A 19,541-nucleotide genomic window follows, 5' to 3' on the forward strand; every position below is an offset into this window, starting at 1 on the left:
TCATAATTTCACTAATATATTAAATTATGATAACCAAAAAAAGTCTTTGTGTTTTTACTTATATCAATTTTAATTGATAACAGTATGATTTTGATGTATGTGGAGTATTATCTTACTAATTGACTGTTAATTAAACGATTACTGTGAAGCGCATCGCATGCATTCAACTATAATTCGCTAAGTAAAATTGATAATTCTCATGAAAATTATGGACTGATGAGTCTATCGATTTGCCAATATAATAAATACATAATTTGTGTTAAATCCTATATACCTCCAAACCATGAAAATTTATATATCGCGTCAGTGGAAATAAATTGTAATTGACCATTATGGAAAATCTTGGTAATTTTTGCCAGAAATTTTTAATTTGAAACTTATTTCAAGTTTACTGAAGAAATAATATAGAATGGCGTATTCTTGACACGTCCTTAAGTTTATTCAACATTCTTCCACACTCGAGATCGGTTGCCGGTTACTCCACGCCAATTATAAATTAATGAAAATAGATAATTTTGAAAACACTTCTGAGTATAATAAAATTACGACACCCAGCTGGAATCTCTAGGGTTTCGCGCCCACGCACATTACCACAATGCTAGAGGTAAACTATCTAATAAATTATTGAACGAAAACAGTTTTTAAGGATTTATTTATATGTTTTAAATTAAAACCTAAATTACAACACGGAGGTAGGTACCTAGTATTTGATTAACTATTATTTAATTTAAAACAAAATCGCATAATATGTTCACTACGATCATAACTAGTGCTGGTCAACACAATATAATTACCTATGTATATAATTCACGTTGGTGTGAAAACTTACATTTTCTTTTCTTCTCGGAAAACTTCAATATAAATTAAAGATTGGCATACTTTTCGAGTGAAAAATAATTCTCCGAAAAAATATTTTATCCATTGGCAACCGTCTAGTCTGAGAAATATTATGAATGAATCCGAATGCAATGCGAACTTTATAGTAGCTTGTTTACATTCATGACTCCTGTATTCTGGGAATACCTATACGTGTATTCAATTTTCTTTCGATAAGCGAAATTTTTCAGCTCAGCAAAAAATTGAAACTTTGTTATTCTTAGAATGCACCCAACGTTAATTGACGATACATATTGGTACGTACTAACTTAATTTGTAACGATATAATAATATACATTTAAAATAAGAAACCAAATATTAGTAATTCATGTATCTATAATATGCCTCAGATATAATTTTAAATTAAACTAAACATAACACATTTTTAATAAAGATCACGAACGGTTTCATAAGTAGAATATTACTAAATTATACTTATTACTATTATTTCTACTAATAATTTGTTGATTTTCATTCATTATATAGTAATATAAAAAAAATAAAACAAATTTTATGTAGGTATTGTCGATACGTACTTTATCCTCATTTCGATTAGAATAATGGTCGGATTTTTTACCCTATAAAAACATCAAGAATCAGAATATATAATGTGTGTGTAAATTAAATTAACCGGTTCTTATTATGAATAATTATGTAAAGATTTATTTGGTTACGTACGTACGTACAAATAATATTAATCACTTAAATTAATTACATTCATGAACATTAACAATTTCATTTACCAATTAATTGATGATTTCTTAGGTGTAGAAAAATGATCCTGATTGAATTAGGTATCTACCTACATGTTTTGTTTTATTTAATTTAAAAAGATGAATATTTAACAATAATTGTTTACTATCAACTAACTCAACTACAGTGACTATAACTTTATTAAATAAATATATAATTGTAAAGCTACCAATCGTGTTACGAGATAATCTATGTATTAATCTATCAACAAGGACAATTTTTAAATTATGGGTGTAATACACATTGGATGAGGCACAATACGTGTATATCACTAATTATATTTTGAATCAAGGCAAATACGTCTAATTTTTTAGAATTCATAAAATATATGGTTGCTTAGTTTAAACAGTTTTGAATAAAGTTGATATAAATTTAATACGAATATAATCAAAGTTTGCTTTACTGTAACTTGGCACTTGCTATTTATTACTTAGCGAAAACTTAAGGGATGTCTTGACGATTTAAGAGGATAGTTAATACTGAAGCAGATTTGAAGTGTTTCATATATATATTTATATATTTGAGGCATGCAGTACTCACGTCTACAAATTGATTTTAAGCTAAGGTACAGTCAGATTGAAATATTGTTGATCGTAATTATTAGTACTTGCCCTAAGGTTATTAACTATAGTTTTACCTACTGGTGACATGGTTTCTAAATTATATTTATGATAATTTCATTCATATAATGAGTTCAATAATACTTGTGAAGAGCGCATATGTATAGTACCTATACTAGTATTATAATAACCATAATATCACACTGAATTTACGTTACTATTACAGAGTATTAGAAGTTTTAAGCGGTTTTAAAAAACATATTTTATGATACTCCTTTATATAAAAAACGTTAAGTACATAATAATTACACACTGATCAACAGTAAGCTTGTATTCAAGTCCGACTAAATAAACTGTACACCCACGATTGCCGCGTGGATTAAGCGCCGGTCTATAGTGTCGAGGGTCCCAGGTTCGAATCTTGGGTCTAGCAAGTACACATATTGTTTTTCAATTTGTGTATGAGTCAGAGTATGGACCTAATAGGTTGAGCAAGTGGCTGATATCCATTTCTTGTAAAAATAAATTCTGTTAATACAAACCTGCACTCCGTGGAGGCCCATATGATCCTATTAGGATCGAACATGGTCAAAAAAAAGAAATAAACTGTTACTAGCATAATAAGTTTCGGTCTTCTCTAATTAATTTACGTCAAAGCATGAGGTTCTATAACAACGTATTTATATTAATAATGTAGTTTTAAAGAAGATAATATTAGTAAAAAGAAATGATTTTTGAAAAGTTAAACTAAGGTCCTTACTAAGAATGTGTAAACTACAGAATTTAATAAAAAAAAAAATAGCACCAATATATGGTTTTTTTGATAATTTCCAAATAAGACCACCTGTAAAGCGGAATAAAATCTGAAATATTATTATTGTTTGCGGGTTAGTAGGGATGGTGTAACTGGAAAAGTTTCAGGCTTAGTTACGAGTTTAACTTTTGCGGTTCCAAAACGTCAAACCACGGTAAACATTAGAACGACCCCAACGGTGTGTGAGAGAGAATGCAGTAAACTTTCATTTTTTGTTGTTTGTTCAGAAATCGTTTGATGAAAATAGAAGACGGAAACAGAAGTCGTGAAACGCTGATCCCACAGTTATATCACAGTTCACAATGGAAATAAACAATCTTGATGTACCTAATATTGATTCAGGTAACTATTAACACATTATTTACTGGATATGACTGATATCAATGAGGCATTTTACACCTAATCTTGTGTCAATACTGACAATTATTATTGACCACGTTATGCCTTTTCTACTTGATTCATATATAAAAATCACAGAATCCACGCAAATTCAATGTCAACTAAATTATATTGACAAATTAATTAAAATAATACACAATATGTGGAACTAACTCCATTTTATGTAATTTAATTAGCACAAATTATTGTTAACTACAAATTGACAGATAAAGTATAAATAATTGTGGTTGGTTGAATTAGTCTATACAGGGGCGCTTCATTACCATCACTCTTCTAAGTCCCTAGTTCTTCACTACCATGTACATTCACCAAACTTTGAGCTAATTTATCCAGTGAGTTTTTTGCATCCCCGTGGGCGTTTAACGCCTTTTGGGTACAACTTGGTTGTCCATTCGTCGAGAGTCATGTCCAGCCGATTGCCATATTTTATTCTACTCAGCGACTTCTATCACATTGCGTACCCTTGTATTTATTTTGTGATCTTTGTTAGATTAATTCTTAGATTAAAGACCATGTTTCACAGAATACATGAGCGTTTGTAGCCCACGTTGGTTGAACACTTTACGCTTAAGATACAGTGAGAGACCACCTTTGAAGGTACTATTCAGGCACCAAAATTAATGCTTTCCATGCCAGTTTGGTTTTGCAAGCAATCTCGTGACATATAACACCGTCATACATAACATACAGACATTTTCTGTCCGAGATAGAGATATATGTAGTTATTGACCCACTCGATTTAAGAGCGGTTGATTCAGGATTGACAATTGATTGAGTATGGATTTTGCAGAACTCAAAGCAGTCTATCATTATTTTGTCTTCGAGATATTTATCTTTAAGTCTGCTTTGTGGCTTTTATTTGGAATCTCCTGCGCCCTGTTCGATAATATTATGTATATTTATACAAGGAGTAGCACAACGTGGTATGGAGAGGTGCATGCTGGGCATAACGCGAAAGGACAAAAAGAGGAATGAGTGGATAAGGAGACAGACAAGGTTTTGCGATATGATAGATTTCGCTAAAAACCTCAAATGGAAATGGGCTGGACACATAGCTCGAAGAAGGGACAATCGTTGGACAAATTTAGTCATCCAGTGGTACCCAAGCGGTACACAACGTCCGCAAGGTAGACCTGGAGGCCGCTGAATCGATGAAATGATAAAGTTATGCAGAAGTACGTGGCAACGCAACGCATATGACCGAGAGAAGTGGAATCAGCTTAGAGAGGTCTTAATCCAGCAGTGTATAGATTCAGGCTGATGATGATAATGGTACAAGCAATAGTTTAGTAATGCAACTGTAAATACATATCTTGAATTATTGACATCGTATTGGTGATAATTATGCTCGAAGTGAAGTAACTGATCTAAAATCGGTGACACAGGTCAAGTCAAATAATTGATGCACTATCTACCGAATTACAATAAAATGTTTTGATGCACTTATTTACAACCATGTAACTTGAAATACTCCCAGATGTTAACCATAATTTGCGTTGTATTAATATTAAAATCAACATATTTTTGTAAGTACACACTTAATACATTTAAATTTAAACTTCTGAATTAAATGTGGCTTATTAAAACTGAAAAAAATAGTTTTCTTTGCATTACATTAATTATTTCAATTCTCGATATTATTTGTAACAGTATCACAACAATATTGTTACTTATTTGTACATTTCCGTTTCATGAATTCTTATTTTAAAATTAGCCTGCAGTCGACTCAGCTGTTGCTTGTTTCGAAAATTCCAGATTGTCTACGCCATTTTGACGCCGATTTTTATTTTTAGAACCATGCGATGTGATAATAAATTTAAACAAATTAATTATTCTATTAATTTGTCTACAGATATTTTAATAATTTATAATTTATCCGTCTGTTAACAAAATTTGTTTAAAAATATTATTATTTTAATCAAACAAAAAACAACAGAAATTATTTATGTGTGCTTGTATGCATATCATTCCCTTCCAAAGTATCATTGATTATATAGTTATATTTAACGTCTAATACTTATTATCGATTATATTTTTAACTATCAGAAAGTAATCACATTTACTATCTATGCCATTAATATTACAACAATATTGTTTATTCATTTATAACTAAAAAACCGCTCGACCAACAACATTATTGTACAGTAAGTTGTAATTAAACTTAATTTTAATATCACATAAGGTTCCGTTGTTATAATATAACTTCTCGCAAATAACGCGCTTGCAACAATTCATCACGTGTTTGTATAATGGTCAGATACCATTGGTAGAATTGTGAGGTGAGGTTTAAAGGGGCGCAAATTTACATTAATTGCACGTGCTTTCCGGAGAAAGTAGTAATGTATAGCAGTATTGGAGTGGTGAGGTGGGGTCTGGGTAGAGGGACAAGCGCTTACGGCTAGTCAAAATTGGATCGGCCTATTTCTCTATTGTGTATTTCACGTAGACGAAGCCATGGACAATCGCTGAAATTAGATATAATGTGTAGAAGATGCGTCATCTACAGCATTTTAATTTTCTTCAATAGCTTTACGCCTATTATCTACATAATATGTTCAACATCTGTGTAGGATATGATTAACTGAAATGGCTGGAGCTTATTTTTTTCTCAGAGTATTTATTATACAAGAAAATATGTAGTAATTAATTAATAAAAAATATCTTATGAATATTTTTTTACTTATATTATTGTATACTTATACCTATTGATACTTCTACTTATATAAAAAGTATGAGTTTTATTTACCCTAATATGTATAATATACATATTATAATCCATATTCATTTTACTTGTGTTTGGTATTTTAATGAACGCACTTTTTGTTTTATCACGAATTAGTATAGATAGTATTATGACTTATTAATGTACCTATATGTTTTCATCGTCGACGCATTTCAAATGTTTTGTTCTTAAAATAGGTACATTTTGTGTTAAATAACAATCAGTTTTATATGTGACTAACTTGTGAAACTTTTACCTTAAAGATTATAACAGTATAATAATATGTTATATTGGCATCTTAACTCAATAATAACACAAAACATATGTAATGTATTACATTATAAAGCGGCCATGGTCAGAGCTGTCACTCTCAGGTATGCACGGATATTTTTAAAACTTTCATATATATATTATAAGTATAATAATATGTTATAATATTTTACAGCTCTGAATGTTTATAAATATAAGACATTATTCATAATATAATTATTTGTAAGCTTTCCCTTATCAGAATAGGTAATATATTTGTTATTTTTATGCTATAGCTATATCAGTATCAACCGTAAAAATTCAAAGATACTTTTGTTGTCATTATTATAAAAAATGGTTTACTTGAAACACGTGTGAAACATAATGACTTAAGAAATAAAGATTGTTTTGTTTACAAATATTTAAATCACTAGTTAAATTACACACACTTCACAATCTTTTAAATTGTTTTAATTTATTATAAATAAATACTTTTGCGATATATTCAATTCAAACTCGATAATATATCTTAAACGCGATGCGTTTTCATTGTGAAAAATGCAAAACTAAAATTTTTCACCGACGAATATTTAGTTTGAAGACTATGCAAGAAATTTTCTATAAATACTTTTGCTTGGACTTGATTTAGTTTCGGAAATTGCCGTCCGATCGCCGCCGGACGCGTTCATTAGTGGAATGAGACGCCAGCGGGAAATTTCAATTTGAAAATTGAATTTAGAATTCTCAACTGATAATCTGCATCTTGATAAGGACCTGAATATTGCGAAGTCTCCAATAATAAACGATTGCAAATTAATCACAATTCATATTAAGGTTATCGCTTATAGGGTTGTATTATTATCAATTAGTTTGATATGGGTTTCGAGACGCGTTGGCCAACTTTTTACGATTTCAAATTCTATCGGGATTAGAAATATATTTTTATATTATATAGGTATTTACAGAAGATTTGTTCAACGGCTCTGTTGAAAAGCTCTCTATTTAAAGTGAATTAACATGGAAATCTGGTAAATTAAATGATAGCTGAAATTCGAGTGACAAGAGATAAGAAGCGCATAAGAGGTTGTGACGTGAAATATTTGTGCGGAACGTGGAACTTTTATATTCCTAATGAAATAGATACGTGTGAAAGGAAAGCTATAATCATTTTGATGTTAACCGATTTTTACTACCTGTCAAATAGTACCATAAAATGACAAAATCGCATCTCGCTTACTCTTAAAGAATGAGATTGGAGAGATAGTCAGCACGTTTACGTGTAATACGCACTATTGCTGCCAGTAAATCCATGCACGTGTACAGACGCTATAAAGTTTTAAAACTTGATTGTGTCTCATGCAACTAATTATCATTAATAAGCAATCATAAAACATCGCAAATACAGTATGTGATACGCACACTATTGTGTAATAATTATTCAATGCACTATTGTATAGCACATACCCCATTAAATAATATTAAAAACGTCATTGAATTGACATTAAGTGTTGTAAAACACAAAGTTCCAATGAATCCCTCTGGTTATACTCAGAGTACTTTGTTTGTAAGAATTTATGTGCCTATATTAGATAATTATATGGATTATTTATTATTACATAATTTATAAAAAAGATTAACTTTTTTTAAATGAAGTCAGGCCTTAAGTGTTAACTACTCTATGTTAGAATTCCATTCTTATATTACGAAGATAACTGGAAAAGTTTGATCAAGAAAATTAACTTGTACGTGTATGTTGAATGTAGACGATGATGCCAAACAAGGGTGCTTACTGCTTACATCGAATCTTGTTAAATCTATGGAATAATTATTGAGTACAACTTTGAAGGTGATATACATATATTATAATATGTACTACATTATTGATCGTATATAACAGTGCTCCGCAACCGGTGTGCCGTGAGACAATTCTAAGTGTGCCGCAGTACATCGCTCCCAAAAAAAACACAAATATTTTGTATATTATTCAATACTTACTTAATAGCCAAATTTGCGTACATGGTTGGTAATATATTTGAGCACCTGCATGAACTTAATAAAACAATGCAAGGTCAGAATGAAAATATATTGACGTGCTCTGATAAATTAGAATGAGTTAAGACAAGTATCTCTACAAATGAACCAAAGGACCTACCAGAGCACCATTAAAAACACACAATTAATTTTGGATCCGTCTCAAAAACATTTAGCTTTGCTTTGCTGAAAAAGAAATTTCATCATTACTTTCATACAATCAATATGACTGGATTCGAAGCCCCTCTTGCAACCAATGCCGAAAATTCTATAGAAGCGCTTTCCCTATAAATTTTAAAGTATAATACCTGCGACAAATATAATTATAATACTTAAACTGTAAAAAACTGATGTGTCAACCCTAGGCAAATTGTGGTGAAAAGTTTGGTGGCGACTGTTTAAATTATGATTTCGAGCTTAGATTGTACGGATTTAATAATCAATATAATAATGTATTGTGATTATTCGTAGAAATAATAAAAAATCTAAAAATACATCATTTATTTAAAAAAAAAATACACTATTAAAATTATTACACTGATTAAACAGTCAATTAAAATCAAATAACTCAAATGAAAATAACTAATATAGTACATCATATTTACATATATTATATATATTACAGTATAGCGTCCTCCTATAAGTATGTGATAACTGATAGTAAACCGTCAGATTAAGTTTACACCGAATCTTACTTCGATTGACTTCAGGATTGAATTCAGCCAAGAGATAAAAAAATCCAGTGATTAATTTTATTAATAATGCAGTGCTCGAAATTGAAAATTTTAAAACTTGGAACGCTAGATATATTTTCTAAAATATCAAATAGTATTATATTTTTGTTATTTATCTACCTTGTGTTTCGTATTTAGATAGAACGCAATTTATATTATTCCACAAAGCCTCGAGAATTTTACGAACAGAAGTTGTGTTCCGGTTCTGGTCCATTTTGACCCCTGTAATAATGGGTTTTCCCGCAATATAATATCAAATAATATTAAATACTATATGTCTTTACGAATACATTTAGAAAAGTTTAATTATTTTTGTAAGAAGGGCATTACAATTAAATTATAAATGCGACTCGTTTCAAACTGCAACAGATTCTAAAATTTTTGTCGAATCTTCACGCATGTCCTAGATGTTTCATGTGAAATTAGAATAAATTAATATTATAAAGCAAGAAACCCACGGTGGCCGCGCGGCTTAAGCGTTGGACTATAAAGCCGTGGGTTCCAGGTTCGAATCCTGGGTCTGGCAAGTACACATATTGCTTTTCAATTTGTGTGTCAGGGTATGAAGCTAATAGATTGAGCAAGTGGCTGACATCCATTTTCTCGTAAAAACAAAATCTGTCAATACAAACCTCCACTCTGTGGAGGCTCATATGATCATATCAGGATCGGACATGGTCGAAAAAAAAAGCAAGTTGCTCGAGTTTTATGGATATTTATGATCACACGATTATCTATATTTTGACCCCCTCCCACTTTCCAATATCACACTTCGTCACATAACTCTTATACTCTCAAGAACGTCTCATTTTTGAACTCCCCCACCATTTTTTTAAAACCAAGCCGTTAAAAATTATTTATGCCAACATATTATATAATGTCCTCACGAAATAATTTGTTCTTTGAAAAAAATGTTTATTGGTTTTGTGACGGCACATTTTCTACAACTTCTCGTACTCATTCATCAAATCGTCACATTATATGAGCTCCCCTTAGACGTGAATGCACTAGAAGACAATAATTAATAATCATTCTGTTATTATAGATACTTTTCTTTTCAATAGATGGCCACAAGATGAATGACATATTATGATTTAAAAGAAGTAATAAACATCGACAGGTTTAATCTCAATGACACAAAAAGTATAATTATGTCTCATTTATTTTGATGTCTTTTAATCTCTTAGCGTTTAGACGTAGCACTAACTACCAACCTTATTTAGTACAAATTATCATACGTCTACAATACATATTTTTTCCCCATAAGTAACAATATATCCTGAAATGAAATCTGCATATTAAAATCACGGTAATTCTTTTTATAACATGGTGGAAATCACACAGATTGCAAACGTTTTTTTTTAATCTTGTATCGTATTAAAATATTTTATCGAGTCTCATGAAGGAAGTGGCTGCCTGTAGGACGTTCGATGGAGTGTGTCTCTCTCCAGATTTGGACTTGGATTTTGAGTGCGATGAGTGGGAAGAAGAAGATTCCGAGAGCTTATTGTGGACTGGTTTTGTGGTCAGCTTAAAGTTGAAGACGAACTTTAGCTCCGCCCAGAAGGCTTCGTTTACTGTGATCTGGGAAATAGGAAGAAAAACATTTCAATCAGGTATAATCTTTTTATGTCTAAAGATTTAAAAACATCTAATTTCAATGGTATTTTTTAATAACATGCTATGCATACTATTATGAAATATTTTTTTTTAAATGTTTCCACAATATAGTAACTAAGAAAATAGTTTTAAAAATACAAGATATATTCTGAAATTGGTAAAAAATATATTTTCATAGGCGCAACTACGACATATGTTGTAAATAGATATTTTTAAAGTCCTGAATGTGCCGAAAGGCAAAACCTGGGTCGCAAAAACCGACTCAAATAGAATACATACTTAGTACAAAACATAAATCAATTAAAATTCAAATTTATAGCTTGTTTAATTTCTGCAGTTTATTTTAGGGATATTTTGATATGTTTAATTTTAGGCTATAAAGCTATTGTTATAATATTTGATTGTAATAAATTATTGTTAAACTATACCTGTTCTTCAATAGCGACTTGTCGCACATTCCACACAAACTCCATAATGGCGATGAAAACGGCTATAGTAACGCCACTGCCCAATACCACGAAAACACCACCGACGTTTTCTATTCCCAACTCTTTGGCATCACTAGACGCTCCTCCTTCTTCATCCTAGAATTAAGAAAAAATCATCATAGGGGAACTCATGACGTGATTCACATAAACTAGCCGAGGCGATAGTAGATCGGTACTATCCCTCTCAGATACACCCCTCTGTACTGGGCAGCATGGAATGTTTGTGACAGTATAAGCCCATTGGAATGTTTATTTATTCGTTCAACCAGATTCTTTTTTACGTATTTTCTGGTTTCTTAAGATTTTATCCCTCTTGCAAATTATGTGGACCAATATCCGGAGAGTGTATCACATGCGAATCGATCAGAGCCTAATTCCTATGTCGCTGATGGATTACTCATTTGTTTTTGTGACTGTCTACAATCCTCTCAACATCCTTATATAGAACTACATTTCAAATCCGTATAATCTTTGTTTTCAACTGCCCTGCTCTGATGTCTGGCGATGGAGGTTGGCGTTCCTCGTGATACTGTGCGTAAGGCACTAGGGATTCACTTGGGGACTCCGGGTTCGATTCTTGAGCTCAATATATTTATGTAGTTTTTTTTTTCAATCCTGTATTTGTGTGATCATTTCGCTTCTACTAGTGTTTGTCTCCACTACTGTCATTGGGCCTCATGGTCTGTTGTAGTGTTCAAAAGAATCAATATATATTTAAAATAAAAAATAGCCAGAATATCACCGTCTTCAGCTCTCGGATGAAGTATAAATCTAGGTAAATAAATGGTTTTGGTACTTTTTTCATTATTTATTAGTGTCCTTTATTTTAATGTTTGACTCATCCAACAAAACCGAAGAATTCGAACGTTCCTCCGTTTCCGAAAATAGCCGAGGTGGAACAACAAAACTCTACATGCCTAGAGGATCGAGCAGGACTAATATACACTCACACAATTTTTCATCGATGTATACGAAATATTTATTACCTATAATATTATGTCAATGGTTTTTATATGATACAACAAAATAGTAATATTATGAAGGTACTGCTACCACAAGTTGATCCTGCTACTTAGAAAAGAGAAAGCGTAGTTATTTAAGATTTAAATTAAAGTATGTTTTAATATTTTAATATATGTACATACTAGTTACTTAAATTGTTTGTAAGTTAGTATACACATTAAAATGATTTTGTATAATATTAATGTTGAAATGCTTTGATTAAATTAATAGAAGTGTATATTTCGGAAAACCGATGAGTCCACAAATTATGATCAAACTCTAAAGTACGTAGGTACGTGTCTGATTTTTTGGTTCGCCATCTCCATTCGTTATGTATATCATCTGTATCCCTATACTGATTATCAAGATTTGAATTCGATTTGATCAACCCAATTAACCTGCTCTCCGTACGACGCTGCAAATTTATCAAATGCCTCAAAGTGGCGTCGGTTGATATCAAGTCTGCGTGGCAAATTGGGTCCGTGTGTCGGACCCTAGCAAACAGCTCTGCCTGCTCAGAATTCATCAACGGACAATCCCAAATTATGTGTTAAACATCTCGGTGTTCATACCCGCAGGTTGAATCCGGCCCATCATCTATGAAGTTTGGAGCCCGTGGAGTTTAGCGGAGAAATTGTCATGGCTGGTAAAGCGCGACCCAAATTGAGGTGCATGTTGCGGACTATTATGTGACGTCATAGTAAGCTGCCGCTACGAGAAAAAAATGTGTAATATCGATTTTCTTAGTGTTTAAAATGTTATCAGATTGATCTCCTCCATCCCAGACTCCCATCCTGTAGCACATTTGAACTTTTAAATTAACATTGTCAGTTGGCAAAATCTGCCGAAATCACTACAACAACAATGAGGTCACCTCACGTTGAACTGCACTGCATTGACACCTGCATGACGTTTTGAACGTTTTTATAATATTCCACATGCCCACACTTTTAGAATGTTTTGTCAAAATCACGTTCCTTTGATTTTAGCGGTTGGCACTATGTATTTTCGATTATAATGTTGTCTATTATCTATGGTCTGCATGTTGGGTTCTGTTCAAAATATTATCTATGGATACCATGCCGCAAGTATTTTAACGTATGTACACGTAGAAACTGTCAAATTAATTGAAATTAGCATGAATAATTAATAATAATTCAAATTACTAATATATTATAGTAGGCATCTTCATCAGTGTCATTCTTTAGTGAATTTACACAGATGGTGATGGTTCAAAATAATCTGCAAAATGATGAAACCATGGATTAAATTTGTCACCGCGACAGCGTGACAGTAGGCGACATTCACCTCAATTTGGTTCGCGCTTTAGAAGCTGGATAGTCCAGGGTGTGGGCCGAAGTAGCTTTAACTTAACACACACTAAAAACACATCATTTACCACAAATAAATATTGAATTTTGGACTTATCAGTATTTGTAAACAGACTTGTCAAATTAATATGGCTTTAATTTATTTTGTTTTTTTTTTAATATATTTGAAATAAAATATATACTTATTTCAAGTTCATGAAAGTAAATAGTTTGATATTATTAACAATGCACGTTGTTTTTTTCACAACCTTATACTTTATGGAGCACCATATGGTACGAATTGAAGTGAATATGGTGATTTACATTTGTTTTGACTTTAGGTTATTTGCTTACATCACAAGGAGGACCACCGTACATTTCTTCCCACCACTTTGTTTTGAGTAATTGCATTTTACCCTCCTCTTGCATTTTTAGAACCGCTCCACTGATTGCCGTTCGATATGGTGAATCTTAAAACATAAAATAAATTTAAAAAAAATACTGATTTTGAGATTTACATATAAAAATTTGTTGCCTGTTGTAGAAATTATGAGCTATGATGTATTATTGATTTAATTTAATAAAACGCATTTTTTTAGTACTTGTTCCACTTTTAGTAAATAAATCTTCTATGCTGAAAAGTATTTTAATCACAATATAATGAGATTGCCGGTGTGGACACGGCATTACGCTGCACTGGTATTGGCAACAGTGGAATATTATTATAATATGGCCGATTAGTGTATTGTTTTTATTTACAAAAATTAAGACAATCAAAAAATGGTTTTAAAAAATTGATTGAAGAAAAAATAGCGCATAATCATTAAAAAAAAAATATTATACCTAATAATTAAATAATTTTTTTCATTCAAAATTGTTTTCATATTTTTCATCTTTTCATATTTTCGTTTAAGAAGTACGTACAAACTACGAAGGTTTAACTTTATTGAAAATATTCGTTGACAATAATTCATTTAGATGTCGGAATGAGAGGTTATATTTTTTGATTTGGAATAATATAGACATGCTTTTGTTTGCTGATGTTTTTTCTAGTTGAATTTATAATACACGCCTTTATAAACATATATGAATACAATTCCAATGTATTTAAGCTAGGTACTTTTTGGCAAAAAAAGTGACATTTTATAGAGAACAATAATCTCACGTCTATTTGAAGCGGATCGACCCCTGATAATGATGAAGAAATCCAGCAAAAGATATGGGGTATTTAAAAAAAACTAACCTTTTCTTAGGTCGATAATTATTATAAAACAATCATAATTCGTAGGATATTTTATTACATTTGAATGGGCACATAGCTTATAATCAGTATCTTTAGAATTTTCTTATATAATTATCCTAGAGCGTCAATGGCATTGAGCTACTTTACACGCTGCTTGTAGGCGAATTTACAATCTGCTCGTAAACTCGCCCAGTGTCATCATCGAACAAGCTAACAAGCAGATTATAAACAATCTACCGAGAAAAGTTGACAGCCGGTCAATTTTACACGCTTACACGCTGGCGTGTGGGCCTACTGCGTCTGCGCAGTAGAGCGATGGTAGCGACCTCCCGGTAAAAAAACGAATTACTCATTTTTATATTTACCTTTTTGACGTTTTAAATTGGAAACATTATTCGGCAAGCATTTTACGTTCATTTACGTTCCACTTCATAGCGCTAGAGCCCGATAAAAGTAAAAAACAACACAATATTATGATTTCAACTCGCTAGCATGTGTATATTATCTATGCTTTTTGACGTATATCACCTATTGTCTATGATCTACAATTACGTTCTGTCAAAATAGTCGCTGGCTTGTGGCTTCTCAGCGAATGGAAAGTTTTGTGTGTCATCATCAAAATCGCAGTAGCTGAATCGGCCGCTTTTAAATTCGCCAACAAACAGCTTGTAAAGTAGCTCAATGTTATTGACGCTTAAGACATTTTGGAAAACGCACCAATTTCTTATTTAAATACCATTTTGTTGATTCTTAAACGATTTCACTTCAATTTTTAGAGTCCCAAACTTACTTCGATTTAAATCCAGCACAATATGATAAAACTCGACATAATCACAGAAAATATCACTTTTTACACAAAAACGCGTTTTCTATCCGTCACCATACTTTTTAGTATCTTGCCGTCCATCGAACACAAATTAATTATAATGTCGCTTAATACTTTCTATGTAATCGATATAATATATCGATTAAACCACAATTATTATTCTACGAAACTATAAATCTATTCTATATATCTTAACTCGCCGCTTCGATAAGAAAAGATTATCAAGAACACTTCTTTTTTATTTATCTGTCAAACTAAAATTAATAAGAGACTGTCAATTGTTTTCTTTCGCGAATTGATTATAACCAGAATATTTTCAAATTTAGAATTTGCGGAAATTCGAGAAAATATCGAACAATGATGTTACGTTCTATTAGCATAGATAATCTCCTATATATTATTATCCTAAGAGATTTTGGAAAATTCACTAACGGCTCATTTAAGCGACATTTTATTGTTATGTTTACATCATCACTTCGAAATGTGCGCTACCGATTCATCTACCGTTTGAATTGACCACATTTCAGAAATTTTCAATGATTTTACAGGTACGTGACGTTTATATTCGATATTTTCTTACATACCGTATACGATTCGCCATATTTCATTTAACGTACAGCAGAATGACGTCTTCGTCGCTTAAGACCTTCTCATCCTTTAATTGACAAACGGAATCGATTATTTTTATTCAAATATCGTAATGTAGGCATTGGCGCACTTTTTTCCGGTGAAAAAACCATAATATTGGTACAATTCACTGTCCGCAATTTCATAGATAACATGATATTCCAAATTTGATTTTTTTAAATACTTCTTTGTGGCTGTTATGCACTATTTTTTTTATTGAATAATTACCTAGGCCCATAGATCACAATATAGTCATATTAAACTAACAAAGTTGCCATTGCAAACAATGAAAGAAATTGATACGAATTGTTATAGTTATCAAAATGAGTCATATTATGTATAATATCTACCTATTTTTATCGTCCCTATCATCATCAATCTTGACCTATCCACTGCTGGATGAAGGCCTCCTTATCCTTATTCGATTCCTTACTTACACATGAATTGTTATATTTATCAAAATCAGTGATATTATATTATTATCTACCTATCTATATATAATGCCATTATTATCACGAGCCTCAATAAATCCACTGCTGGATGAAGGCCTCTCTACGTTGATTGTATTCTTGACAGTATTGAATTTCTAATGTTATTTATCTACATATTCATATCGTCATCATAATCATCATCATCATCAACCAGGATCAATCCACTGCTGGATGAAGATTCCGCAACCTGATTCTACTACTATTAGTTCAACGAATTTGTGATATTATACATATTTCTATCCATCTTATCATCATCGACTTGAACCAATCCACTGTTGGATAATGGCGTCCCTAGCCCGAATCTACTCCTTTCTGTCATATGAATTGCTGTATTTATCAAAATCGGTGATACTATATTTATCTACATATTCATAATGTCATCATCATCATCATCATCACATCGACCTGAACCAATACACTGCTTAATAAAGACCTCCCTAGCCTGATTCTACTCCTTTCTGTCATATTAATTTCTGTATATATCAAAATCGGTGATATTATATTTATCTACATATTCATATCGTCATTATCATTATCATCATCATCGACCTGAACCAATCCACTGCTTAATAAAGACCTCCCTAGCTTGATTCTACTCCTTTCTGTCATATGAATTGCTGTATTTATCAAAATCGGTGATATTATATTTATCTACATATTCATATCATAATCATCATCATCATCAACCAGGATCAATCCACTGCTGGATGAAGATTCCGCAACCTGATTTTACTACTATTAGTTCAACGAATTTGTGATATTATACATATTTCTATTCATCTTACCATCATCGACGTGAACCAATCCACTGCTTAATATAGACCTCGCTAGCCTGATTCTACTCCTTTCTGTCATATGAATTTCTGTATCTATCAAAATCGGTGATATTATATTTATTTTCATATTCATATCGTCATCATCATCATCATCATCGACCTGAACCAATCCACTACTTAAAGACCTTCTTAGCCTGATTCTACTCCTTTCTGTCATATGAATTGCTGTATTTATCAAAATCGGTGATATTATATTTATCTACATATTTATATCGTCATTGTCATTATCATCATCATCATCATCGATCTGAACCAATCCACTGCTTAATAAAGACCTCTCTAGCCTGATTCTACTCCTTTCTGTCATATAAATTGCTGTATTTATTTATGAAAATCGGTGATATTATATTTATCTACATATTCATATCGTCATTATCATTATCATCATCATCGACCTGAACCAATCCACTGCTTAATAAAGACCTCCGTAGCTTGATTCTACTCCTTTCTGTCATATAAATTGCTGTATTTATTTATGAAAATCGGTGATATTATATTTATCTACATATTCATATCGTCATCATCATCAACCAGGATCAATTTACTGCTGGATGAAGAGTTCCGCAACCTGATTCTACTACTATATTATACCTATTTCTATCGTCCTTATAATCACTGACCTGAACCCATCTACTGCTGGATAAAGGCATCCCATGCCTGATTCTACTCATTTCTGTCATTTGAATTGCTGTATTTATCAAAATCGGTGATATAAAATTATATCTATTTATATTTCCATTATCATTATGAGCCTGAATCAATCCACCGGTGGATGAAGGCCTCTCTAAGTTGTTTGAATTTCTGTCGGTCATATGAATTGCTATATTTATCAAAATTGCTGATATTATATTTACCCATTCATAATATCGTCATTATCATCATCAACCAAGATTAATCCACTGCTGGATGAAGGTTATCCCAACCTAATTCTACTCTTCTTGGTCATATAAACTGCAATATTTTTTTAAATTTGTGATTTTATATACCTACCCATTTATATCGTCATTATCGTCATCAACCTGTATCAATCCACTGCTGGATGAAGGCCTTTTTAAGCTGATTCCACATCTTTAGGTCTTATAAATTCCTATTCTTATCATATATAATATGTATTGCTTCATTATTTATCAACATTTGTCTCGATATGAATGTCCCGCGTCGGGAAACTATATTGTTTAAGGTTAATTTTTAAAACAAAATATGATTTTTAAAATATTATTCTATGGCTCCAAGCATATTTTATTTTTTATAGACAATGAAACAAAATAATGTTTAAATTTATTTTTTATGCTGCTTAGCTAAGCTGAATTTTTCTATTATGTAAATGGGACCCGAAAGAGATTAATATTCGCGTTATATTGGATCGCTATTCATGATAATCACGATTGAGATGTATAATTTTTTTAACATATTTAAATGCACATACCTACACATATATTGTATTAAAATTAAAATGTCAGTGGTAGCAATAGGCGATTGCCAGCTGTTCTTCTAGGCCTAGCAGCCTGAAATGGTGTCAGACGATATTAAGAAGACCAGACTTCAGAATAGACTACGCACATGACTCCAAATTTGTATTGGCAGTGACGACATGCAAATCGTAAAACTGACAAATCAGCTAAATTTTTAACTGTCTGACGTGAATGAAAATCCATCCCGAAGGGAAAACTATGGCGCCGTCTGTAGACACTTTACAATTATTATATTAAAATCTAACACCAAGTCATTATGACGAAAAGCTGTCTGTCTGCAAGACCTAGCGAGACAGACTGGCGAGAGCCAGCTGGCTCAGCTAGTCAATTAATTAATTCTTCTTGTTTTATATCGAAAGTAACTATTATTAATTAATACTCAATGTTTATATTTATTGATAACTAGCGAGGACCCGGCATGTGTTGCAATGCCACTCAAAGAAAGAAAGTGTATGTGTTTTAATTCTGTTTATTGAAGTGCTTTTGCA

General features: G+C 31.7%; 1 protein-coding gene across 4 annotated transcripts in view; it reads right to left on the bottom strand.

Moving 5' to 3' along the window:
- Window positions 1-9,452: 9,452 nt before the first annotated feature.
- Window positions 9,453-19,541, bottom strand: part of LOC147068855 (glutamate receptor ionotropic, kainate 2-like) — a 59,561-nt gene continuing 49,472 nt past the window's right edge. For 3 of the 4 annotated variants that reach the window (XM_085951381.1, XM_085951378.1, XM_085951379.1), the window contains exons 13-15: window positions 13,913-14,028; window positions 11,187-11,342; window positions 9,453-10,722 (exon numbers count right to left, since the gene is read on the bottom strand). In XM_085951381.1, the coding sequence (XP_085807507.1) occupies window positions 10,516-10,722; window positions 11,187-11,342; window positions 13,913-14,028 (479 nt within the window). In that variant the 3' untranslated portion in view covers window positions 9,453-10,515. Of the gene's footprint in view, window positions 10,723-11,180; window positions 11,343-13,912; window positions 14,029-19,541 lie in introns of those variants that run through there. The other variant, XM_085951382.1, reaches the window with a different exon arrangement.

Source organism: Rhyacophila brunnea, unplaced genomic scaffold (genome assembly GCF_057557595.1).
Source record: "Rhyacophila brunnea isolate RB1 unplaced genomic scaffold, BYU_Rbru_1.0 scaffold_24, whole genome shotgun sequence".
NCBI classification, from domain to species: Eukaryota; Metazoa; Arthropoda; class Insecta; order Trichoptera; family Rhyacophilidae; genus Rhyacophila; species Rhyacophila brunnea.